General features: G+C 42.5%; 1 protein-coding gene across 3 annotated transcripts in view; it reads right to left on the bottom strand.

Annotated features, from left to right (window-relative positions):
* The window catches only part of DPYD (dihydropyrimidine dehydrogenase), a 498,994-nt gene that overhangs the window by 60,226 nt on the left and 412,147 nt on the right, over positions 1 to 26,621 (bottom strand). For all 3 annotated transcript variants that reach the window (XM_083444836.1, XM_083444835.1, XM_083444837.1), the window contains one exon: positions 14,180 to 14,322. In XM_083444836.1, the coding sequence (XP_083300962.1) occupies positions 14,180 to 14,322 (143 nt within the window). The remainder of the gene's footprint in view (positions 1 to 14,179; positions 14,323 to 26,621) is intronic.

Raw genomic sequence — 26,621 nt, 5'->3', positions numbered from 1 at the left:
AATAACAAAGAACTGCATTATTGAGTGCTGTGCTGAAATGTGTTCTCCATTTTTTTCAAAATCCCCTATGAAAGAAGCTTCAGTTTTTCTGCCTCTTTATCAGAGTGCTCTAGAAAGTCTTCAGAACTTCCATGGTTTTTTAAAGATTTGGAGGGTGTGGAGTTAAGCTTAACTTTATTTTTGTGAGGGTGGCCATGGATGGTATGTCTGTACTTTTCTTTCCATTAGACGTTACTCTAGAACAGCCTTTCTCCACACTGAGTCCCCCACACTGCAACTCCCAATATCCCTAGCTAACAGGACCAGTTGTCAGGTATGATGGGAGTTGCAGTCCAACAACAAGGTGAAGAGAAGGTGCTCTATAACTTTGCAGCCTCCCTGGCTGCCTGAACTCTCTGATCTGAAAAAGCCACATGGAAGGAGTTGTTCCTGGTGGCTCCTTCTGAACGTTCATTAAAGCATGGGAAGTCAGAGATCTGCACTGGTTTTTTACAAGTAAAAAGACTTTAAAAAGAAACAAGGAACAGTGTTACACGCACACTAGGCAGCCTCCCCAACTTCTCATGTTTGTAGTAAAACCAAGCTGTGGACATGAGTTTTCCAGGAAACAAAGGCATCCAGGAGGACTGCCGAGTGCAGAGAAATTGTGAGTATTTTGAACGAAAAGAAAAACACTCCAGGCCACTTTAAAAGGTAAAGCAAGCACACACATTAAAATGGCACACACACACCCCATGTCCGCTTTGATCTTTTTTGAAAATAACTTCTTTTCTGATTAATAGGCTGAGAATAGTAAAATAAAAATGCAGGAGGAATTTTCAGCACAGCGCTAGTATTATTCCAAAGCACTCTTGAACATTTGGCCATCATATGAAATGCCCAGCTATTCCAAAGACACACACATACACACCACCCGACCACCTAAAATTAACTTGCGCAACTTTGAAGCCGCAACTGATGAAATCCTAGGTAACATCATCAAAGCTTTTTGGGTGCCACCTGCTACATCATACAAGCTACTGTTCGTGGGGCAGGGTGGAGGGGACGGGGGAAGAGTACACTTTGAAATACTGTACACTACAGCTGCTCAGGAAGAAACAAGGAACAAGTATAAAATATGCACAAGAACATTTCCTATGCAGCCCATTTACATTACACAAAATCTGTTTCTCTGGAGGAACAGTGTGAGCATTAATTAGGTCTGTTATACCTTCCATAGATTTAAGCTTTATCTTTCTTTCTCTCACTCCCCCGCCTCTCTCTCCTTCTCAGAACAATTATAGAGAACATCATTATAATTTCCTCCACAGGTTATTTAACTGTAAAACTCAACCAATGCTTTATTTAAATTTCTTTGTTCACTAAGGGCTTCTAATTTTTAAATATATGAGTAATATTTTTTTTCCCCTGGATGCTGGGGAAAAAAGAAAGGGGGCATTGAAAATGCAGGTAAAAGATATGCTGGCTTATATAATTCAAACACGCCAGATTCCCATGCCGAAACATTATGGTATTTTGACAGTTTGTATGCAGTTGAAATACGCAGGGGCACAACTATTCTAATTTTATACACAATGTGATTTTTAATGTGTGGTTTTTTACCTTATTTTAATGGCACCAATTGAAATAGTATCAGGATGCACTGCCTTCATAGAAATAGGGAGGCCAGCCAATCAAATTCCCAGCTGTGCATCAAAGCATATATCACGACTGATCCAAGCTGGCTGAGATCTCACAATGGACGAGAAAGCAAGGCAGGGTGCTGCGACAATTATGTATTAGGAAATGCAAAAAACCAATCGGTAGGGTACGGCATGATCTGGGATAGCTCTTATGGCACAGTAGGAATTCATCCAACAGATTATATACAGTTGTACCTCAAGTTACATACGCTTCAGGTTACAGACTCCGCTAACCCAGAAATAGTGCTTCAGGTTAAGAACTTTGCTTCAGGATGAGAACAGAAATCGTGCTCCGGCAGCGTGGCAACAGCAGGAGGCCCCATTAGCTAAAGTGGTGCTTCAGGTTAAGAACAGTTTCAGGTTACGTACGGACCTCCGGAACGAATTAAGTACTTAACCCGAGGTACCACTTTATATATATATAATCTCAGGTGAAACTAAATTCTTATATCCCCAAGCAGGGCCAGTGCCCCCCTTATGAAGGCAGGATGCGATCGAGCATGTGCGAGATCACCATGTGGCATGGATCCAGAGTTGTTTACTGCTGCAAACTGAATGCCCCTCCACTTGAACTTTCTACCTCCACCAACAAGGCAGTAAAGAGAGTGGGCAGCTCTGGATGGTTGCTGTTTTAATTAGGAGTCCTCTCCCCCCACCCCCCCCACCTGTATTGCTACACCCACGATCTTTATCAGAGAGGCAGTTCGTTAGTCAAGGTTGGCCCGAGACATTTTGCTGCCCAAGATGCTGCAGAAAATGTTGCCTATCCCCATCCCATGTCAAGGTGCATAGGACCCAAAGGTGGTCAAGTTATTTCGGCACCCGAGGCAGGAAATCCCACATGAGCTGCTCCCTGAAAGTAAAAATACATGGATAATAATAACTGTCCTTTCGTGACACCCCAAATCAGCCACATCTTTCTCACTCTGCTTAATCATAGGGCTGACTGAGTGAGCTTAACCTACCACTTAAACCTGTAGATGGCACCTGTAGATTTACCTGTCATGAAATGAAGGGAAGAGAAAGAATGAGCTTTTCTGTGCCCCTCTCTCATTCTCTCCCTTTTCTGATGGGCCATTCGTTCAAGGCAATGTCCAAAATCCCTTGCTGATGCACTTTATTTCTGCACATTCCCCATTTATTAGCCACATCACCTACTGCATTCAAAAGAGCATGTTTGCCTGTGCTTATGTACATCCATCAGCTAACATTATAAATATTTGTTCCCACTTGTTGTATCTGTACAACATCAAAACAGCGATATCGCTGTGTACTGCGTTTAGCAAAAAAACACACGTTAACAGACAATCAGCAGAGATCAAAGTGAGTTTCCAAGTAGTTTCCTGGCAATTGAGACAGCAGCCTCTTTCATCTGTGCTGTTACGGTGGCAGTGTATTCTTTGGAGATCACAAATGTTTCACTCGACTATCATTTCCCCCCTTTGTCAAAGTGATAAAATTCTAGCATTTACCAGAATGCCACCTTGCTTCCCCCAAAAGGTAGAGGCTCGGTTCAGCTTTGCTACTGAACTGCAGAAGATTGCCAAGTAAAAGAGCTTTCCAAATGCCACCCTATTAGGAAGCCAGCCTTTCACCTCAGTGTTTCTAATATTCTCACCATATCAATGGGATAAGCAACAAAAACTGTACTCAAGGTACCTTAGAAAGGTCCTGCAGTGGATAGGTTGTTTTGATTATATTACGCTTAATTTGGCTGACTTTAAAATGTTACTCAGTGGTAATACACGAAAGGTAAGTAAAAAGTTATGCATGCAGTCGATTAAGCACACTAGCCACATTATTTCATTGCATTTTATATTGGCAATGAGAGACGCAAAATAAATCAATCTATGACTTCAGGGTTACAAAAGCATCAAGGTAAGCCTTATTCGTTTCTTTTTGCAAAGTCTGATCAAGACCATTTCCATTTTTGCTCACTTGGGTAACATTTTTGGAACTATAGAAAATGGCATGAAAGCACATCATGCAAGTGTCATCAAAACTTCAGTAGATGCTGATGTGTCTAATACAAATGAACACTTTGGGTGGTGAAAAAGTGCATATCATGGGTGGGATTTAGCTAACACACCCGGTCAGTGGAAGTGTCGAACAAGGACTTAACATTGATAATAGTTTTATTTTTTGTACCCCACCCATCTGACTGGGTGGCCCCAGCCACTCTGGGCAACTTCCAGCATATATAAAAACATAAGAAAACATTAAACATTAAATCATTCCCAGTACATGGCTGCCTTCAGATGTCTTTTAAAGGTTGTGTAGTTCTTTCTCTCCTTGACATCTAATGGGAGGGCATTCCACAGGGTGGCTGCTATTACTGAAGACCCTCTGCCTGGTTCCCTGTAACCTCACTTCTTGCAAGGTGAGGAGAGGGGGATTGTTTTATCTGATAATCAGAAATGCTCGCACTATTGGAGGGATCTGCTTAGTGCAACACTGCATTCTAATCCATGCACAGATGGAATGTTCAGAACAGCACAATGTTGAATTCCACCCAAGGTTTTACAACATGCTACGCATATTATAATGTACTTTCTTGAGACCGTCCTAGCACATTGCTGTGGAGAATAGAATTCCATAGCAGATGGAATCCCTGCTCCCGAAGAACTTGCCAAATAGGTTGAGGTCCATTTGCTGGAATCTACCATACACCTCGCCCATTTCTTGAACTCCTCGTGATTGAGCTACAAGCAACGTTAGGTCTTTGGAGAAGCTTCTGGGCACCAACACAGCCAAATGACATCAAACAGCTTCTCCAAAAGCCTACCAAGAACCCTGCCTTCCAGTGAAGGATCTCAGAACCTGGTGCTTTCTAAAAAAAATATATTTTTTTAATACACTAGGATTGAAGTAAATCTAACATTTTCAGAATTAGAGTGTTGGCCATCTCTATAATCAAATGCAGGGACAAACATGTGTTTCAGGACCCCATTCTTCATCTTTGATTGTATATTCTTACGGTGTTAGTGATGCTTTTGTAACCTGCAACAGATTAGGCTGAGTGATTTGTTAGTGAATCCTGACTGCCAGTTGGAAACCAATGCTCTAATAAACACAGTCTATGGGAGTAAGGTTGAAGATACAATGGGCAGGATCTAGAGTTCCTTTGAGTAGAAATCTACTCATAGGGCGTCCCTGTTGAAGGAAGGGGAGGGGAGTGATTTTTGCCACTTCCTCCTTCCCTTTGGAGTTCCTGTGCTCCCTGAAAACTGCTCCAGAGGCATGGAAAGTGCCATGGAAGCTGCAGATAGGAAGAAAAGTGTGGATTGAAATAACTATTACATTCATATAAATTATATGTAAAATATAGGTTTGCTAAATTCTTCTGGTTGTGAGGACTGATTCACATACACAGCTTCACTACCAGAAGTCTCCACATTTGCTGGATTATCACTTGACTCTCAGTGAATTTTGTTGGGGTGGGTGCAGAGTGCCTATTCAACTCACCAGTGGAGTGTGCCAATGGAACAGAAAAACCCCAGACAGCTCTAGGTAGGGTCAGTCCCCTTACTGACAGTAAAATGCAGTCCCACATCTTAGCAGTTACATACAGTTGTAGTATAGGGTCCTTCCAGCAGCATAGAGTCTCCTTGCAGTGTTCCAACACAGACGAGGTTCTGATCAAGAAGTCTTGCTTCACACAAATGTATTTAGATTGTGCTGAATCACTCTCACATGCTTGCTGAATCACTCTGATGTCCTTAACTAGCTGCAGGTGCAGGACAAGCACACCCAAAATTAACTAGCACACTTAACCCTTTCTTCTCCTTTTTCTTTGCATGCATAAACCCTTGTACATCATCAGATTTCCTGAGAGCTAAGCTGATAGGGCAAATAAAAAAAATAAACACCCTTGTCTCCATTCAGAAGTACTGGTGCTAACTTTGGATGAAACAGACATTCTAAGGGAACTGAGAATACTTTATTATTGTAGTCATTTATTCATAAAATTTATATACTGCTTGGTTGTTGTTGTTGTTGTTTTAAAAACTCTCAAACAAAAAGAATTACCCAATGAAATTATCAGTAAAAACAATTCAAAGCCTTCAAAAAAAGTTATAGTCAACAATAAGCTAAAAAATAAGGTTAAAACAAACGTTAACATTCTACTTGTCTGGATATGCTTGCCTAAACAAAAATGTTTTTAGCAGGAGTCGAAGAGACTACAGAGAAGTATACATACCTGACACAGCACATCAGGAAGAAGCTTGCCTCTCTCTCCCCCTCCTCCCCCCCCCGTTAATTTCGCATGCACTTATATAAGAGCAGCATTCAAAATTGTACAGTGGTACCTTGGTTCTCAAACAAATCCATTCCAGAAGTGCATTCCAAAAGCAAAGCATTCCAAAACCCAGGCGCACTTTCCCATAGGAAGTAATGCAAAATGGATTAATCCGTTCCAGACTTTTAAAAACAACCCCTAAAACAGCAATTTAACATGAATTTTACTATCTAACAAGACCACTGATTCATAAAATGAAAGCAATACACAATGTGCTGCACACACAATCAATCAATCAGTAGCTGAACTGGGATCCACACAGTCACAAAAACAAAATAGAAAAGGCACAAAAACTCAAAAAAAAAAAAAAAAAATAGCGAAAACAGACAAACCTCAGCATAACACTCAAAACAGAAGTGTGTCACTCAAATCGGAACCGTAACACTCAAAATGGAGCACGTTAGGCTTCCGGAAAAAGTTTGCAAACCGGGACACTTACTTCCGGGTTTGCAGTGTTTGGGTTCCAAGCTATTTGAGTACCAAGGCGTTTGAGAACCAAGGTACCACTGTAATTTCTAACTTGCCAATTATAATGGTTCTGTCCATATGATGCTCTGCCGCTCGAGTTTGCCAAATGCACAAGGTGGCCCAGAGCCTAAAACTGCTGTCAAAAATCCAAGACCACTTGAACATCAACAGACCCATGTATCTGCAAATGATCTTAAAACATTTAGACCAAAAAACCTGAGTTAGAGAAATGGAAAACAAGGGCGGGATGAGCTAGAATGCAAAGAATTTCAGTATTTTTGGCTGAATTCAGGATGGACTGTCCTTGGTCCACGGAGACGGCATTGTGGGCAGACAGAAATCTGTAATGAACAATATCATTACAGTAGGAGCCTGTTGTTCCCTTGAGGCACGTTCCCAAGGGGCCATATTTTTGTAAACTGCAAGTCTATCAAAACCAGCCAGCAAAACAATTTTTCTGTCTTGGGACCTCAATTTAGTCCTGGAGTGATTAACCTCTCATCCTTTTGAGCTTCTTCCTTCAATACCGCTATATTTTCTTTCCGTTAAAATTGCTTTCGGGCTCCATCAGCTTGGCTATAAGAATTTGTGAACTCAATTTGGTGTCCACGAAAGAAACTTATTTGTGATCTATGAAAGGAGAAAAGTTCTCTGACCCCTAGAGTCCTACAGGAATAAAGTAGAAAACCCACTTTCACACCACCCATGAGACTGTTTTCTACTTCTTGTCTTTCTACCCAGATAATAACTTTCAAGAAGAAGGAGTAAAATGGAGGCTCTTGGAACGTTTTTTACAAAAATCTCAGTTTCTACAATATTTCTCTTTCTTCCTTTCTTCCTTTCTGCTTCTGAGAGATCACTTCTGGGCAAGGTAGCCCATGTGCTATTTCACAGAAGGTCAATTTTGGAAAAGATCTTCATGGGCCATTCTATAAGATGGTGCATTAGTTCCTCCTTGGAAGAGAAGACCTCAAACGTAATTGAAAATTGGGCACAGTCAACCTTTAGTGATATAGCCAAACTGTGGCTCTACCTACACAAATAAGGGCTGTGCTGCGAAGTTTGAAAACTATTGCACTCTCACCAACAGATTTTTTTCCTCAATACAGAAGAGAATTAATGGTTTTTCTCCTATTACTTTCTCTTGTGGAAGCAGCATTGAAGAACAATGAACACATGGTATTTTGCAAGGGAACTAGAGGATGCTAAGACTTCCAAATAAGCAACACTTTCAAATATTATTTATTTATTATTATTTTTAGGGACTTAAGCCTGCTGAAAAGCAGCAGCAGCATTCATGACTTGTTTCTGAAGCCACTTTTTCATCCAGTGGACATCAGAGGTCACCCATGGAAAAGAAAGAAAGGCACATCGCTAGGAAGGTGCATTATATCACATGTCTGATATTCTGTCCGAAAGGACAAATGCATTCATCCAGCTAAGAAGCTAAACATGCAAAGGTTTCTAAAGCAAAAACAGGCCAGGTTTCATATTCTAGAGCTGCTGCTATATAAAATGTCCACACGGTCGAAATAAACCCCTTCATTCTATTCCCTTTCCGGTTACAGCTGCTAGAAATAATGACTGCAGAATCCTTTTCAACAAAAGGTCATTTATGTCAATGGACAGCACATAGAGGATCAGATCACCTGCGGTAATTGCAAATTAATGCTCTACTGCTAATGCATTAACTACACACTATTGATCTACAATTGAATCATACGGGCTGCTGTGAAGTGATTTTTTACTTTAATATTTTTTGTGCTTTTATGGAGTTTTCCATAATGCATTTTCTCTTTCAACTGGAGTTTTCTATAATTGTCTCCATTTTTAATTTCCTACAGTGAGATGACTTCTAAAAATGCATGTCTCTGCCTCAAAAGCTTTTTTAAAATCTCTCTATATATATATTTTTAAAAATCTACCAAAGGGAAAGATGTGACTCAGTAGAACACATACGTGAGAAAAAAGAGATATGCGAAAAGGGATGAAAGTCTTATTTGTCAAATCAAAGATTTAGGGGAAAGAACTCACTTTTTAAAAAAGCAAAACATATGTTGAACTGGAATGCTACACTTTGTTAAAAATAACTAAATCTAAGGATTAATTTGCCTCTCATCAAAGAAATATCAAGCATCTGGAGTGATGTATATACCAGGAACTGACTTTTTCTTAACACTGTTACCTTTGGGCTTTTTTTCATATGTGCGCAGCAAAGGAAATGATGGCTTTAATGTGTTTAAGCAATAACTATCCCCACAAAAACTCCATATCCCACTAATTAGAAAAATACCTAAGAATTTATAATGCTCAGAAAGAGTCAGAGGTTGGGTTTTGTCTCACACTCCACCTACATCACCAAAGCTAATTCTTTCCTTAATTAAAAATGTTCAATTCAGCTGTTGAATGTGCTTAAATTAACTGTACTGGCATTTGTTCAGATGCTGATCTCCTGGTTATGTAAAAAAAAGGGGGGGGGAAGGGAGGGGTGAGAACCCTAAAAGAAAACCTCGGTTACATTACGGAGGGTGAAACAGGTCCCATAAAAATCCAAGCCAGGTGTCTCTGTTTTCCACAAGACGCACCATAATGAATCATGCTGTTCTGTATTCTCTTAGGTTTTTAGTCACTTTGAACTTTAAATTTTCACTCAATAACTTCTTATTTAAGGCTACATACAGAACCATTTTTAGGGGTGCATGCACACACACACACCAACGAAAGCTGACGTGCTGCCAACCTGACCCAGATCTGGGTCCCAAATCAACTCAGGGCCCATATCCGATGTTTAATTAGGAATTTAAACCCTAAGTAAACATGCAGCCAGGAACAGAAGAGGAGGAGGAGAAGGTGGCATTGTGTTGACCTCCTCCGCTCCCAACTCGGTGTTTAATTAGGGTTTTAAACCCCTAATTAAACATATGGTCAGGAAGAAGAAGCAATAGAGTGGCTGGAGGCAGACAGAGAGGGGTAAGGCAGCAGGGATATCAGGTTGGGGTGGAAGCGGCAGTGGAGCCAATCCAACACTCCGGCCAGTATTGGGATGCTGCCAGGGAGATGGGGGCATCAGACAGGCCCCCAGCTGGCTCCAGCCACCGGCTGGCAGCCGGGCAAACTCTGGCCTCCCTTGGAACAGCATCAATCACAGCGACTCATAGCTTCAGAAGTCTTCAGAAACTTGAGCATGCTCTATCAGCAGAGTGAATAAATCTTCACAACAGAAGTGGCGGACAGAGACATGTGTAAGCATTATTTACAGGCGTTTATTCAGCATAGCTCAGGAACAAAGGAAAAACATGTCTGCTTCCCTTCGTGTCCAAGCACACAGCAGTATAGCAAAAGCAATATACAAACGGAAGTTCCCAGCAAGCCTGTGCTGGAAGTAAACAGGCATGTGACACACAACAGTCATGCCTGCTCCTTTTAAGGTGGAACGGAACTATATCCTAACAATCAGGGTGGGGTGGAAGCTGCAGTGGAGCCAATCCAACACTCCAGCCACTAAACCTACACAGCACAGAACTTACTCCTGCCTTGCCCTTTCGATAAGTGTGTGGCATTGGAAAGCCAGGTAAGCAACGCTTCTCCTCCCACGCTGCCCCCTCAGACACTGCAAGGCAACCTTGCCTTGCCAAACACTACTGCACATGTTTACTTGAAAGCAAGTCCCAGAGAATGAAGGGGGTTTAATTTCTAGTAAGAATGCATGTCTGTGTCCACCCCTCACCCCAGAGCTACTGCCAGGGCCGTCTTAAGTATATTTGGCGCCGTGGTGCAAAGATACCTCTGGCGCTCCCCACCCCCATTTCCCAGAGTTGCCAACCTTTTTACGGCACTGCCAGAAACTTTGCGGGGCTGGAGGAGGCGGGCAGCGGCTGGAGGGCAGCTCCTCTGGCGGGGAAGGGGCGGAGGCTCTGGGTGCGGCGATGCATCCCTCTGGGATGAGAGGTGGACACAGACATGCATTCCCTGGTGCCCTTGTCACGGTGGCCACGGCAGGCAGAGGCAACGGCTTTGGCACGGCATGGCAGAGGCTGGCGAGCGCAGTGAGCTGATGCCAGGAGGTGCCGCGTCCAGCCTCCGCCGCTTCCCTGGTGCTCTCCAGAACTGGGCTCCAGGTCGCCCCACGCCCCTTGCCTCTATGGCAGGGGTCAGCAAACTTTTCCAGCAGGGGGCCAGTCCACTGTCCCTCAGACCGGGGGGGGGGGCAGACTATACTTTGAAAAAAAATATGAACGAACTCCTATGCCCCACAAATAACCCAGAGATGCATTTTAAATAAAAGCACACATTCTATTCATGTAAAAACAACAGGCAGGCCCCACAAATAACCCAGAGGGACACATTCTACTCATGTAAAAACTTGCTGATTCCCAGACTGTCCGTGGGCCGGATTTAGAAGGGGATTGGGCCGCATCCGGCCCACGGGCCTTAGGTTGCCTACCCATGCTCCATGTTCAAGATGCCCCTGGCTACCGCCCTCCTTTTTCATAGCCCCAGGCTGATCTAGGGTCATCTCAATCTGATTCGCCCAAAGACTGTAACCAGCCAAATTTGTTTCAGAATTCAGACCTTGGCTGAATCTGGTGCTTAGCTCTAGTGTTTTTGCTTTTAAAAGAATAAAACAGGCTTTTAGTACAGCAGGTGGAACCAGTTCGACGGACGGGTAAAACAGGAACGTATTTGGAAACCTCTTGCAAGCACAAGCTTAAATTTGTTTGTTGAGAAGAGAAAAGCATGGGCGCTGTGTTGAGGAAAGAAACAATGGAAGGATCTGTGCTCTTCAAAATGTTTTGATAGGGGAAATTGTTTGATAAAGATCGATAAAGCTGAAGTCCAGCTAAACTTGTACTTTTTAAATTGTTGCAATCCACCTGGGATGTTATGGTGAGGGGTGAGTAAGAAATCAAATAAATACATAATATATACATAAGCGCTTGCTTTAACCTACTGGCACCATGGGAGAACTAAGCACCAGTTTAACGCTCTGCCCCTGAAATCAATTTGGCATGAAAACGCTTAATATGAGCAGGGCTAACACATGCTTGCATCCACATCTTGTCACTCTCCTGTGGGATTGTCACTGCAACAAACTGAAGCAGTAGAAGAGAACCCTCAGTTCATTTCAGTGGGGCAAGTATGAAGACATTTCCTATGTGCTGGTTCCTTTGCCTTTATCATTGCACATGCCTAGATTCTGCAGAAACCTCTCCCTCCAAGTTGTTTTGGTAAAGCCTCTCCTCCTTGCAGAGGGGTTGAGCAGGAGCCATTTCCCGCATTGGCAGGGGGTGTTTCGGCCCCTGACCAGCCATTTCAGCTGCCGCGCCATGCCCCCGGGTAGCCAACCAACCAGGTGGAGGCTTGGCGAGTCCTTGAATCACAATTGTTTTTCCCTACCCTCAACAGAAAGGTGTCGGAGTTCAAGCACAACCGGGAATAACACCATGTGATAAACCTGGGCCTTGTCCACCAGTTCACAGCTCTCTGGAATCAGTGAAAATTGACTCTCCCATCCAGCAGTTTCTACAACCACCAGTTCCCAGCTCTCTGGAAACTGGTAGTTGTGGAAACTGCTGGATGGGAGAATCAATTTTCACTGATCGCCCCATTCCCCTGTGCTCCCCACCCAGTGAACTGCCCTGAAACCTGTGGGTATAGGATGGTATAATAATAATAATAATAATAATAATAATAATAATGGCATGGGGTGGGTTCATTGCTTCTGGTTACCAAGAGGGAGAGGTGCAAGGCAGCAAGGAGCTCAGTATGGGGTGGGCACAGTGGTAGAGCCCATTCAACCCTCCTGCCACTGGATCTGTACCACGCCAAACTCCTGGTGCCTTCTCCCTCCTGCTCTTGGTAACTGGCAGGATCACACTGTCAGTGATCACACTACTATCTGCTACTGTCCCCCACACTAATTCAGAGGGTCCCTTAACCCTCAAGAAGAACATTCCATGGGTCACAGGCCGCTACAGTGAGAAGGAAGCATTGGTGACAATAATTTCCTCTATCCACTCATGGTTATTCTGGATCCAACCCATCGCATGCACTTCTTTGTGTCTCCATAGTTAATATTTTAAAATGTATCATTAGCGACAAGGTTGGATTTTGTTTTTTTAAAAAAGAGTAACATTGAACCTATTCACTTTTGCCTAACTATACATTAGTAAACTAATCAAGTCATCAATTTTTTAATGTCAAATCAAAGTCCTTAAGCAAGTTGAGTACAAATGGAAGGAGCATTGCAATATATTTCAGCTAATATAACATTTTAATGGAAATCTTCAGAGGCTTGGTGACAAATTGTAGGAAGTTATATACTCCTTTGGTTGAGGTTCAGTTCTAATTAGCAGTCATAAATGAAATCAATGGAATATTCCCCTGCTGATCATACTTTTCTGCAGACATAAATGCTGCTTTAGATTCAGGAAGGCAAAACGAGAAAAAGAAAGGCTCAAAACTGAAGCCTCGGAAATTAGCTATTTTTATTTAGACAGTCCCGTGGCATATAACTACAAGACTCTCTAAATAAAGCAAATGTAAGTTTCTCTACAGCTATAAAATAATATTAATAGCAGCAAAATTAAAGAGTTTGAGACATGGAAAAGGGACACCTAGGTTCTAATCTTCTTCTCTGAGCCTGGTCTTGGCTGGGGAGGGTGGGGTATAAATAAATTATTATTATTATTATTATTATTATTATTATTATTATTATTATTATTCTCAGACTCTATTCAGTTATTATCACTCAGCCTAATCCAGCACTTGAATTATGGAAGGAAGACAGAGGTCCCCTAATTATATCCTTCAATCACTCCCTGGTTTCACCCAATTTTAGGCAAATTGGCTCTTCCTGGAAGGGGACCATCACAAAATGTATGGAACTGAGTCTCCTACACACCTGAGCTCTGATCATATGTACCTCACAGGGTAGTTAGGAGAGAACTGTGCAATAAAATGCACACCATCCTTGACTTTCTTAGAGGAACAGTGTGAGACAAATCTGATAAATCAATCAATATGTGTGCACAATAAATTAATTACCAACACAGCCAAAGTTGAAATGCAATGGCTCTCAATTTACCTGCCCACCCTATATGTAACTTGAAATTTGCCATGACTGTAGGCAGCAAGAAGAATTTTAAGCCCACCAAAACTTAGAACATACCGAGTAGTGGGATTGAAATACTTTTCTAAAATGGCAGCTTGGCAAATATTCAGGATGTGGTCCCGAACACTGGAAGAAACATCTGTCCCAGCAGCCTGACCGAGCAATAGTTTATACTACCCAAAGTTCAAAACTGAACTCAGTGGAGGTTTCTCTATTAGGGCAAAGAATAAAATGACTTTACAACACAATGTTGTTTTCAACAGCAAACCTTCAGGTGCTCATTCATTGCACAGACATACCCTTGCCATTCCTGGTATGAGTAACATCCTAAAGTAACAAGTTGACCAAACGGTGCTGCTGTGGGAGGTACATGGAAATCCAACTAGAGAAGAGTTGGTTATTGTGGCCCCTGCAGATCTTGCTGGACTATAACTCCCAACATTCCATTGGCTCTGCTGGCATTCACCCATTAATTTTCATAACAATTCCCAGAAAAAAGGAGACAAGGATAAAAAGATATATTTGGACTTACCATGGGCAAATCTCAATTGTTGTTTTATTGTAAAACATATTACTGGGTTGTTGTTTTTTAAGCTATCAGAATAAAAGTAGTACCTGCAAAACAGAAGCACCGCTCTGAAGAAATTGCAAGCCACTCTCAGCTGAGTCAATGCCTCCTGTTGCCAGGACTGGAAACCCCGGAAGAGCACGAGCTATTGCAGAAACTGCTCGAAGGGCAATGGGTCTTATGGCATTTCCTGTACAGAGAAAGAATGAGTGTGCATTAGTGAGGCAGCTGGCAAGGAGGGTCACGGACTCGCAACTCTTCTCTTTCCTCTTCTCTCAAACCGGTCACAGGCTTCATTTCCTATCCTGCTGCTTTTCCATGCTTGGAACCACCTCTTCATCTGTTATTTGTCCAGCCATGAGAAGAGAAGAGAAGAAGAAGAGTTTGGATTTGATATCCCGCCTTTCACTCCCCTTCAGGAGTCTCAAAGCGGTTAACATTCTCCTTTCCCTTCCTCCCCCACAACAAACACTCTGTGAGGTGAGTGGGGCTGAGAGACTTCAAAGAAGTGTGACTGGCCCAAGGTCACCCAGCAGCTGCATGTGGGGGAGCAGAGACGCGAACCCGGTTCCCCAGATTACGTGACTGGGGACTCTTAACCACTACACCACACTGGCTCCCTGGAAGATTCCCTGGAAAGACTCCCTGGAAAAGACCCTGGAAGACTCCTTGGAAGACTCCCTGGAAAAGACCCTGATGTTGGGAAAGATGGAGGGCACAAGGAGAAGGGGACGGCAAAGGACGAGATGGTTGGACAGTGTTCTCGAAGCTACCAGCATGAGTTTGACCAAACTGCGGGAGGCAGTGGAAGACAGGAGTACCTAGCGTGCTCTGGTCCATGGGGTCACGAAGAGTCAGACACAACTAAACGACTAAACAACAACAACAACAACAGAATACACAATGACCACTTGGCAGAGGATCTCTCAGCCAACAAGTTTGTGAGCTGCCAGCTTTGCCATGCATTGTGAGTAAGCAACGCCCCACTAAGGTGTCTGAAGTATTTAGGGAATATTGCACTACCATTTTTCATTTTCATTATTATTATTATTTTAAAAACAGGGATCTGTTTGCTGATAGGGTTTTTCAATGGAACACAGAAAAATCTGTTGCGTTGTCAATTTTCGAAAGGTGTTTCTTCTGTGCTTATTGCCTCCAGCGAAATGTCACCTCCTTCTATCAGCCCACCATTTTTACAGTCGACACTGTGGTCTTTACAAACAGGATGTCTGACAAGCCTCTCCCATCAATGCTAGTTGCTACTGAATCAGCATCCAAACACTCAGACAAGCTGTCTGTATTGACATCTGCTCCTGATTCAGCATACGAATTATCCTCTAGGGTTGTGCCACCTTCAGCTGCTTCAGCACAGATTCCTCTTCATTATTCACCTACGCTGGCATTTCCTCCATTCTCAACGATGAACCTGCACCCCCCCCCATCAACAACAGCTCCAGAACCAATATTCAAGCTAGCCCCTCAGGAACCCCATTAACAACACATGTCTTCAAGGGATAGAGAACCATCAGCGACAAAGAATTGCTGATTCCACCCCCCTTTGCATAGGTATGAAGGTGTGAAGGTGCAGCAAAATTATCCTTCAGACAGGCAGAATAGTGATTGAAGGCAACGAGGGGGAAAGATATGAAGTTTAATTAGGCCCCTGACTCCAAACTGCAAAGGTGGTGAAAGGTGTGCGAATGCGTATGTTTGAGCAGAGGTGGGGATTTCTGTAAGAAGACCTAAAAGAGCATAAGTAAAGATCATAGCAAAACAGAAGATCACAGAGGGAAAAGCGAGAGGGCAAAGAACTCCCATTGGTCATTAATGGATGGCTTGATATTTGCAGTTAGCTTAGCAAAATCAATCTTAAGGAGACTGGGAGGAACACAAAGAGTCTTCCTAAAGTCATACCGGTGGCATGTGCTCTCTCAACACTGCAAAGCCTAGTCTTTCGTGTATTGACTATGAACGCCACGTTATGTGCTATTGGGTGCGGGGAGGTTGCTGCTGTTTAAAAATTTGTGTTTTAAAATTGGTTCACGGTTCTTTTTTCGTATTTGCTTTTATACGGTGCTTTTGGCATATGCTTAAAACTCAAGCACTCCTGGGCCATTAATGGCGAATATTGGACCAGCACGGATCACCATCTACAGTGGTTATTGTTAACAGATAATATTGTTAATCATGCTTAGCGTATACTCACTGAAATCCATCAGACTTAAGTGACCCACTTGTCTCCTTGATTTCTTTGGATCAACTCTAAGCGTGACTAATTCTGCAATGCTAACCCTCACCCCATGCCACAGGGCTTGGCAAGGACAACACTGCACCCAGAGTGGAAGGGCGGGGTGATTTGGCCTGATCCCTGTGCCCATATCAGGCCTGATGTTGTCTCCTAACAGTAGTAATATCCCTGGCCAGCATATACACACCCCTTCCTGCTCTCAGAACACACATTTTGGGGGTTTTCTGCTGGAGGGGGTATCATCAGCAGGTCTCCCACACATACACACACACAGTGGCTGGTGGCTTGCCTCTGCTCAGCCCAACCAAAATTTGGTGTAAAGGTGTGTGGTTTAATTGCTCTGTCTGTCTGTATCCAATTCACTGTTTGTTGTGCCGTGTCTGGGTGATGCCTTTCACTGGTAGAACGATAATTACCCTGACAAATAACTCTCTCTCTCTCTCTCTCTCTCTCTCTCTCTCTCTCTCACACACACACACACACACACGTGGCTTGTCTTTTTCCTTCACCGTTAGTTCAAAAGCCCACCTGGATCTTTTGTCCTATCAACAGAAACAAAAGATACACCACAAGGTTGGGGGCCGACCCTTCCTGCAATATCTATCGTACCGTGTTCCTGGCATAAAAATGAAATTGGATCATAATTCTCAGTAGAGCACTGCATACAGCAAAGCAAAATTTAGCTTTAATTTATTTATGTTACAGTAATTACAGCATGGATCTTCCTTGCAAAATTAAATTTAAGATTCACTCAGCACTGTATTAAACATGAACTAAGAATAAACTAAGAAGCTAACATAATATTAAACATACAATTTATTTTTAGCGAACTGAGGGTAATTTTGGATACTGTGCTGTTATTAAAGGGAAAAAAACACAAGTGACATGTATTAGTACATGTTGTGTTTTACATATATACGGGGCTTTTTTTCAGCCGGAACTCGCTGGAACTCAGTTCCGGCACCTCTCAGGTGGGTGCCATTGCCATTCCAAGAGAATGAGAGAGGTGTTCATGGTGAGGTCTAGCACCTCTTTTTCCAGAAAAATAACACTGCATGTTTAGCTGATGTGTGTTCCATGGGGAAAGCGCCTTATGCTGAGCCAGACTATGATTCTAGCTCAGTTTTGGGCCCAACCCTTGCCCTGTTGCCTCATTCTCCCTAAAGATTGAACATGGGGCCTTCTGTATGCAGAGCTGATGTTCTATCACTGAGCTCTTTATACATTATACCAGTATTTCCACATCTACATTAGCTCCCAATTGTCTTTTATGCACGATTTTATTAAGTCAGGGCAATATATTGATATATCGCCCCAAACCGGTTTGAAGTCCATATCGTGATATCAGTTTCATAGTTTTTGACCTGGCAGTAAATTGCAAATCATGATTGTATGCTTGTGTGCGATGCAAAAATCACAGTGTGGGGAACACCGCGAAGCCAGCCAATGCTTCTGCATAGCTCCATCGTTCTTTCAGACATTGTGATATATCGATACATCGCGATATTTAGCTGGTGATATATCGCAATGTTGAAAAGCGGATATCACCCAGCCCTAGTGCTGATTACATTTAAACCTAGGTCTAAACTGCTTAGTCCCTACATACATTAGAAGGATCCGCTGCTAGTTTAGCTGAATTCTACACCAATATGGGGGTAGAGCAGTGATGAGCAAAAGCCCTGGGCCACCCCCTCAGCAAATTTAACCTCCTGATAAGTCCCATTGCCGCAGATGTTGCCCATTAACATGGCCCCCAGAAATGGCAATGAGGAAGGGCTCAGCCACACCTCTGTTTTCCCTACCGTGTACCCCCTGGAAAACCCGTGGTTTAGTGCTGAATCGGAACAAACAACAATGAGGTTTTCTACAGATTTGTTCCAATTTAGTGCTGAAGAGCGGGTTTTCTGGGGCAAGTCACGGGCAAAGGCAAAAACCACAGCTTGTGACAATTGGAAATGTAGATAAGCCCAAACTCTTGCCTTACAATAACCTCTTTAGACAGTTTCAGCTGCAGTGTGCTTTAATTCAAAGGTGTCAGCTTTATGACACCACCTGTGTCCAGGTTCCAACAGAGAGGTATGTAGGGCTGCCAAAACACACACACAAAACACAGTTCTTCACAGTTATAATACCCTCCTCACATTTTCCGAAGAGTCTAACCCAACCTAATTTACTCTGCTTTCAGAAGTTAACATTTTGGAGGCAGGAGTGTTAGCGGCCTTTTAATAGTACTATAAACTAATTATTTTACTTTAATGTGTGGGTTAAGTCAGTACCTAGATGGGATGTGTTCCATAGGAGCCAGCTCCTAAGTGATGAGATCCCTTCAGCCCCTGCAATAAAATATTTGAGGAGGCCGCACTCCCAAAGTTGATGGGCACAGTCTAGCAAAAATTTATCATTTGCCCGATAACAAATGTTGGAAATGTAGAGAAACTGAAGGTACTTTTTTTCACCTTTGGTGGACATGCCCGAGGATTAAGACCTTCTGGGAGATGATCTATAACGAAATGGAAAAAGTGTTTAAATACACCTTTCTGAAGAAACCAGAGGCCTTTCTCCTGGGCATGGTTGACCAACACGTGCAAAAGAAGGACAGGACTTTCTTTATGTATGCAACAACAGCAGCAAGAATACTTATCGCACAGTATTGGAAGACACAAGAATTACCCACCCTGGAAGAATGGCAGATGAAAATAATGGACTACATGGAATTGGCTGAAATGACTGGCAGAATCAGAGACCAGGGAGAAGAGACGGTGAAAGAAGATTGGAGGAAATTCAAAGATTATCTACAGAAACATTATAAAATAATGAATGTTTGACGACATCTGATTGAATGTAAAAGGTTATTAGTAAAAAGTTTAAAAATTAAAAAAGACCCAATATTCTAAGATACAAGAAAATTAAGTTATATTAAGACACTAAAATTAAGACAAAAATTAATTAAGACAGAGGGAACGGATTTGTTGTCTGAATGTATGATTTGGAATACAGAGAAGGGAGGTCTGGGGAGGTCGGAGAAATAAGTTAATGCAAGGAATATAATGAGGATAAAATTGTTTTTATTTTTGTTTTTCTTTTTTGACACCTTTTGCTGTTTTGTGTCAGAGTTTTATTGTATTTTTTATTTCTTTTGTGTTGTTGTTTATTTTCTGTTGTTTCACTCTTTATGTAAAATCTAATAAAATATTTATAAAAAAAAAAAAAGTTGATGGGCACAGTCATCCAGATGATGTGTGTGCGCCACATCTTGTGATAGATTATGCAGGGCGGGGCTGACCTGCCCCTTCCCCAATATTTTATTCAAGTAGGCACCCCTAATGTGTTCCAACTCAAAATAAACAAGCTCCTACCTAGAGAGAAGGCGCCCACTATTAAGATGTGATTTTGGTGGAAACACCTTCGAACTAAGCTTGCTTAGGATTGCATCCAACTAGCTATGCTGTTGGGCATGCAGCACACTGTTGGTTTCCTATACTATTACAGTTAACAAAACTGCTGAATATGACAACAAGTGGTTTTTGTTAAGCAAACAACCACCTAAGAGTAAATATCAGCACTCAAAATGGCAGAACGGGAATTAATCTGGAAACATTTGCGATTCACTTATTGTAAACACGTTAGCGTAAATACTAATTAAACTAGACATTTCAAGGATTAGGGCAAACAAGCAAATAAAGCAAACGGAGAAGTCTAACCTTCCCTGGCAGAGAAACTCCATAAACTTGCAGCTTGCAACGTGACATTTGGGAAGTACTTGACGCAGACAGATGCAAATATAATAAACAAGACATCTGCATCCACCTCCTTATTTGGGATAACAAATTCAATATTGTTTTTTCTCCCTTCCACCTGTAGGTGGCCTTCAAAAGCTGCACTTATCACATAACTCATTAGCAGGGTTTTCAATACTGTCATATCCAGATAATTAGCAATTTATTTAAATAACCAATTTCTGTGGAAATAATTGCCATGGAATGCCCTGAACCTTCTTTTTATAAACTATAATAAAAGTGTTAAGATAATCCCTGACATCTGCAAATGCCATTAGTTCACCTTTCCTTTTGATAGTGCTATGGCTTTATGTTTAAACAATTACCCGATAACGCAGCAGCTTAATGAAACAGCGCAGCAAGCACATCTTTCAAAATGGCCAATGAATGCATTTAAATGCAGAAGAAACCCAGTATACATACAAGTTTGTAGAATATATATATACATATGAGAAACTACAGTTACATTGTAGAAAGAAATTCAGTGTCGTAGCATCACACTTAATCTCTTATTTAAGAAAAAAAAATCAGAATACTGCATTAACTATAAAAATATGAAAATCTCTAATGTCTTTGGAATCTTCATGGGAATTACTTAAGCTACCTCACAGTCCTGATCTACACTACAACCTCATGTTGGTTTATATCAATTTAGCTGCCATGGCTATTCTTCCACTTGCCCTGAAAATTGTAACCTGATAGGATGTGGAGATAAGTTCGTCCCCTCAAAGAACTACAACTTCTCAGTCCCCTGGGAAATCACTATTAAACCACTTTAAGTGGCACCTGTAGTCTGGGGTAACCCCTCAGAGTCAATAGGAGCAACATGATTTTCTTTTCTTTTTCAGAAGTGTTTGTTGATGGTAAATCTGACTATCATTTTTCTTGAGTCACATCAAGAAACTACACAAAGAAGTATGGTTCTTCTGCCATTTGTAGGGCAGTAATCAGATTTATTCTTTAGGGTGATAGATACAGCCTACAGTCATTTATAACCTGAAGGAGCATCTCCAACCACATCATTCAACCCAGACATTGAGATCTAGCTCCGAGGGTTTTCTGGTGGTACCCTCACTATGAGAAATGAAGTTTCAAGTTTCACCAGGCAGAGGGCCTTCTTGGTAGTGGCGCCTGCCCTGTGGAACGCCCTCCCATCAAGGAGATAAATAACTATACAACTTTGTATCTGAAGACAGCTTTGTATAGGGAAGTTTATAATGTGTGATTTTTTAAATGTTTTTATATGTGTTGGAAGCTGCCCAGAGTGGCTGGGGCCAACCAGTCAGATGGGTGGGGTACAAATAATAAAATTATTATTAATATTATGTCCTTGTTCAAGATTTCCACTGACAGGGTGTGTTAGTTAAATCCCACCCATGATATGCACTTTTTCACCACCCAAAGTGTTCATTTGTATTAGGCAGATCAGTATCAGCAGAGTGGCTGGGGCAACCCAGCCAGATGAGCGGGGCACATATAATAATAATAATAATAATAATAATAATAATAATAAGAAGAAGAAGAAGAAGTAGTAGTTATATTTTTCTAGAAAAAGAGGTGCTGGAACTCTCATCATGAACTCCTCCCTCTTTCTCTTAGAATGGCAATAGCACCCACCTGAGAGATGCCAGAACTGAGTTCCAGTGAGTGATCCCTAATATCTGTACTTTCATCTTACACTGTGAGGTGGTTTGCCAAATACCCATAATCACTCAGAGCTTTGGGGTGGTGTGCAAGGGCTTCTATCTCCACAATTGAGCTTCTTACCGGCCTCCCCCCCCCCATAAATGGCTTTGGGGAAGGTTGGGACAACCCCCTGTGGGGAGAGGGAATCATTCCGTCTAGCCGCTGAAATACTGCAAATACTCCATCATCAGCTAGTTTGCTACTGAAGCAAGCTGGCGGGCTTCCCCACTGCAACTGGAAGCTACCAATTTCCCACTCGCACCACCCCCCACTCTGTCCATTGAAGCAACTTTGGGGCATTCAAGTGGTGAGGTGGGGATGGGGCAGATATTGCTTCCCTCACACTTCCACTGGTAGAAGCCTCCATTGGATCAATTCTCCTTCTGTCAGCACAAGAGTCACAACTGGATACAACCCAGGATTTGGGTATAAGATTAGTATTGTACAGTGGTGACTCGCAAGATGAAATTAATTCATTCCGCGAGTCTCTTCGTCTAGTGGTTTTTTCGTCTTGCGAAGCAACCCTATTAGTGGCTTAGCGGCTTAGCGCTATTAGCGGTTTAGCGGCTATTAAAGGCTTAGCGGCTTAGCGGATTAGCTGCTAAAAGACTATTAGCGGTTTAGCGGCTTAGAAAAAGGGGGTGGGGAGCGAAAAAAAATCTCAAGACTTGCAAGACATTTTCGTCTTGCGAAGCAAGCCCATAGGGAAATTCGTTCTGCGAAGCACATCGAAAAACGGAAAACCCTTTCGTCTAGCGGGTTTTCCGTCTTGCGAGGCATTCGTCTTGCGGGGCACCACTGTACATACATATTTTTTTAAAAAAAGATTTTTAGCACAGGGCTTCTCTTAATTCTATTTGAAAAAACTAAGGCTTAGTAAACCGAGTGATCTTGAAACTTCTGGAAGACATAAATTCAAACACATTAGCGCACGGCATGCTCGGTGTTTTACCTCAGGATACACGAGCAGAAATGCTCCTTTGTATTCAGGAGCAGTGCGCTGAGGGCTCGGCACATAACTTGTCTCATTGACTTGTGAAAGCCAGACGACTGTGGTGCTTAACATTCCTCATGGGGATGTTGGGAGAGTAATATGAAATGAGTGTATTTTAATTAAGGCTGCCAACTGATGAGAAAGGATTTTAACTGATTGCCGTTTTAACTAATTCATTGATTAAACGGAGATAAAATATGCGTATAATCAGAGCTTCGATATAGGTGCCTTGTAGAAATATTAAAAGGGTATATGAAGTAGCTAACAATATAATAAACAAACACTACCTCTCATTGTTAGGACAGGCCTTCCCTGTTTTTCCCTGTTGCTGCCTGAACTTTTCCATCACTGATTCAAATCTAGCCTCACCAATAATCAACTAAAGCTTGAGTAGATTACACCTACCAGCCCTAATATTCAAGTGATCTGGGATGCAACGGGGGGGGGGGGATCTAAATAAATAAGCTATAGCAAACCGCCTTCTGGAAGGTCCCTTATTGCAAGAAGTGAGGTTATAGGGAACCAGGCAGAGAGCCTTCTTGGTAGTGACGCCCACCTTGTGAAACACCCTCCTATCAGATGCCAACGAAATAAACATCTATCTGACTTTTATAAGATGACTTTTAGAAGCCCTGTATAGGTAAATTTTGAATGTTTAAGGGTTTTTTTGTGTGTGCTTTAATATTTTTCTGGAAGCCGCCCAGAGTAGGTTTTATCCAATGAGGTTTGTGCAAGTGGTTCCAACTCGCACAACGGAACTTCCCCTTCCTCTCCTCCCTCCTTACACCCCTCAAATATGTTGCCTCAGGGAGAGGAGGGGGAGGACAAGCTGAAATCCTTGAGCAAATAAGACAACTTAGTTATATACAGTTACCCTTTGATTTACTGGCTGCACTAGGTGGACCACTCTGGGGAGAAGAAGACATTCCATAGCCAAACTGCCATCACTATAAAGATCCTTTCAGTCATACCCACTCACTGTACCTCACATGTGGGCAGCCTCAAAGAGGGACCTCAAATGAAGATCTCAGGGTCCAGGTAGAACGTGTGAGAACTGATGATCCTTCAAATACTGTGTCAAAACCAGTGAAGACTCTGCAGCCCTAAGAGTACTATTTGGCCAAGAACACCAAAAAAGATCAGCATGGAGAGATTCCTTGCATGCCACCCCTTCCATTTCTACCTCTGTGAGTATCTCACAAAAGGCTGCCCGTTCCCCATAAACAAATAAATAAAACTGGAGCTGGTACAGTTTGAACCAATAAAACTGAGTGGCAGGAGATTCAAGACAGACAAAAAGGAACAACTTCTTCATGGAAGATGTACTTGCATGTGGAAAATTCACCGCTACAAAATGCTATGATGTCTGCAGGCTTGGGTGACTTGAAAAGGCAATTAGGCAGTGGAGGAGCAGAACTATCATTGGCTATTTCTTATGATGTCTGTATAGAAGCTCCAGATTCAGAGAGGGTATTCCTGGGGAGAAACAGCCAGTGATTTCTGGAGTCATCTGGTTGGCTCTTGGGCTTGGGTCTGATCTCACAGGACTCTTATTTTATTATTCATTCCCCAAATCCTTATGCTGCTGTTCAGTTAAAGGTTTCCAGGAGAGTGGGAAACCACAAGGTTAAAACACAGCACCAAAAACATAAAGATGTTTAATCACACCACCAATGGAAAGGCAAGATAAAAACAGGCTCAGCATAAAATAAAAATCAGATATCAAGCACTTATGTTCTTAAACTTTGCCGGGGTGTGGAATAGGTAGGAATAAGGGCCATGGTATAAGATGGCCCTTAAATCCTATAGATGCTCATTTTCCAAAGTAACTCCTCATATATTATAAACTCTTTATATAGTATATTACAAATTATTTGTCTATACCTCCAGCAGAATAAAGACATGTTCCACCGCTGTCACCATTGACAGATAAAATACCACCATCATTTGGTAGTGGAATGGGGATGCAATGCAATGAAAGTTGTTCAGGGAGGGTAGACAGGGAGATATCATGATTTCAACCCTTTAACTTTCTTCTGCGGTGATTAGTTCCAGAAAGATGAGGTATCATCATTTCTGTGAAGGCATTCTGGCTTATAAGATTGGTCCTTAGGAGCTGGCAACGTATAATAGATATCTTTTATTCCTAAACATCAATCAGTTTCAAGAAAGGCGCTTGCTTGCAGAATGGTAATAACAGGAATATTCAGCTAATAACTACCACAAGCATTAAACCACTAGATGACAGATGCGGAGTCTGCTTGTGCAACAAGAACACTTTTTGTAATTATGTCTTCATAACCATTTCCAAACATTTCTTTCTGCTATTGTTTCTATAGCTTTGAACTGAAACCCCACAGTGTTTTTTTTAAAATGAAAATATTCACAGAAGTCAATGAAGCTTCTGTTTTTAATGCATCGCTTCTTTTTTATTTAATTGCTTTTTAATTTGCAGCATTTTTTAAAATGAAAGACTTAAATGCTTTATTTTAAAAAACAACAACAAGGGAAGGCAAGGAACCTAAAATAAATGAGAGGCAGGGCGTGCCAAACAATTCATGCCCATACTATGTATGAGACTGTATTTAGGAAGCTAATATTATGGAGCTCTGGAACTATTGCTTTCTTTTGTGTCTTTACTCAGAAGTAAAAAGTAAAGGTAAAGGGACCCCTGACCATTAGTTCTAGTCGTGGCCGACTGGGGTCGCAGTGCTCATCTCGCTTTATTGGCTGAGGGAGCTGGCATACACCTTCCGGGTCATGTGGCCAGCAGGACTAAGCCGCTTCTGGTGAACCAGAGAAGCACACAGAAACACCGTTTACCTTCCCGCCAGAGCGGTGCCTATTCATCTACTTGCACTTTGGCGTGCTTTCGAACTGCTAGGTTGGCAGGAGCAGGGACCGAGGAACGGGAGCTCACCCCGTTGCGGGGATTCAAACCACCGACCTTCTGATCGGCAAGCCCTAGGCTTTGTGGTTCAACCCACAGCGCAACCTGCATCCCTGTTTACTCAGAAGTACGTCAGAGTAAATTCAATCAGAGTTACACCCTACTGCTTCCTGGATCCTAAAGTGGGCTACCACAAACAATGCAGCACAACTTTAATTTTTCCACCCATTACTATACTCAAGAGTAATTCAGATTTCTAGAAACGTATTTGTCATCAACATTTTGGGGGCCAATGGGCCCATATGGAGAAAAAAAATGGTGTGGGCAGCACACACACACACACACTGCAAACTATTTTATCAACTACCCTATTTTCAGGGTGGAGAGAGGCCCCTGTGGGCACTATGGAGGGCCACTGGGGTTGCATGTGTGCCCACTGGTGCCATGTTGGCAATCCTTGCTGTACTGTAGCACAATGAGCCTAGCGTAGCAGTTAAAGGTAAAGGGTAAAGGGACCCCTGACCATTAGGTTGCGGTGCTCATCTCGCTTTATTGGGACCCCTGACTCTGGGGTTGCGGTGCTCATCTTGCTTTATTGGCTGAGGGAGCCGGCGTACAGCTTCCGGGTCATGTGGCCAGCAGGACTAAGCCGCTTCTGGCAAACCAGAGCAGTGCACGGAAACGCCGTTTACCTTCCCTCTGGAGCGGTACCTATTTATCTACTTGCACTTTGACGTGCTTTCGAACTCCTAGGTTGGCAGGAGCTGGGACCGAACAATGGGAGCTCACCCTGTCGCAGGGATTCAAACCGCCAACCTTCTGATAGGCAAGTCCTCGGCTCTGTGGTTTAACCCACAGCGCCACCTGCGTCCCTTAGAGTAGCAGTTAAGGATGA

This window comes from Podarcis tiliguerta, assembly GCF_965153285.1.
Source record: "Podarcis tiliguerta genome assembly, chromosome: 6".
In the NCBI taxonomy this organism is placed as follows: domain Eukaryota; kingdom Metazoa; phylum Chordata; class Lepidosauria; order Squamata; family Lacertidae; genus Podarcis; species Podarcis tiliguerta.
The sequence above is the reverse complement of the archived record's forward strand: the minus strand, read 5'-3'. Positions and strand labels throughout refer to the sequence as shown.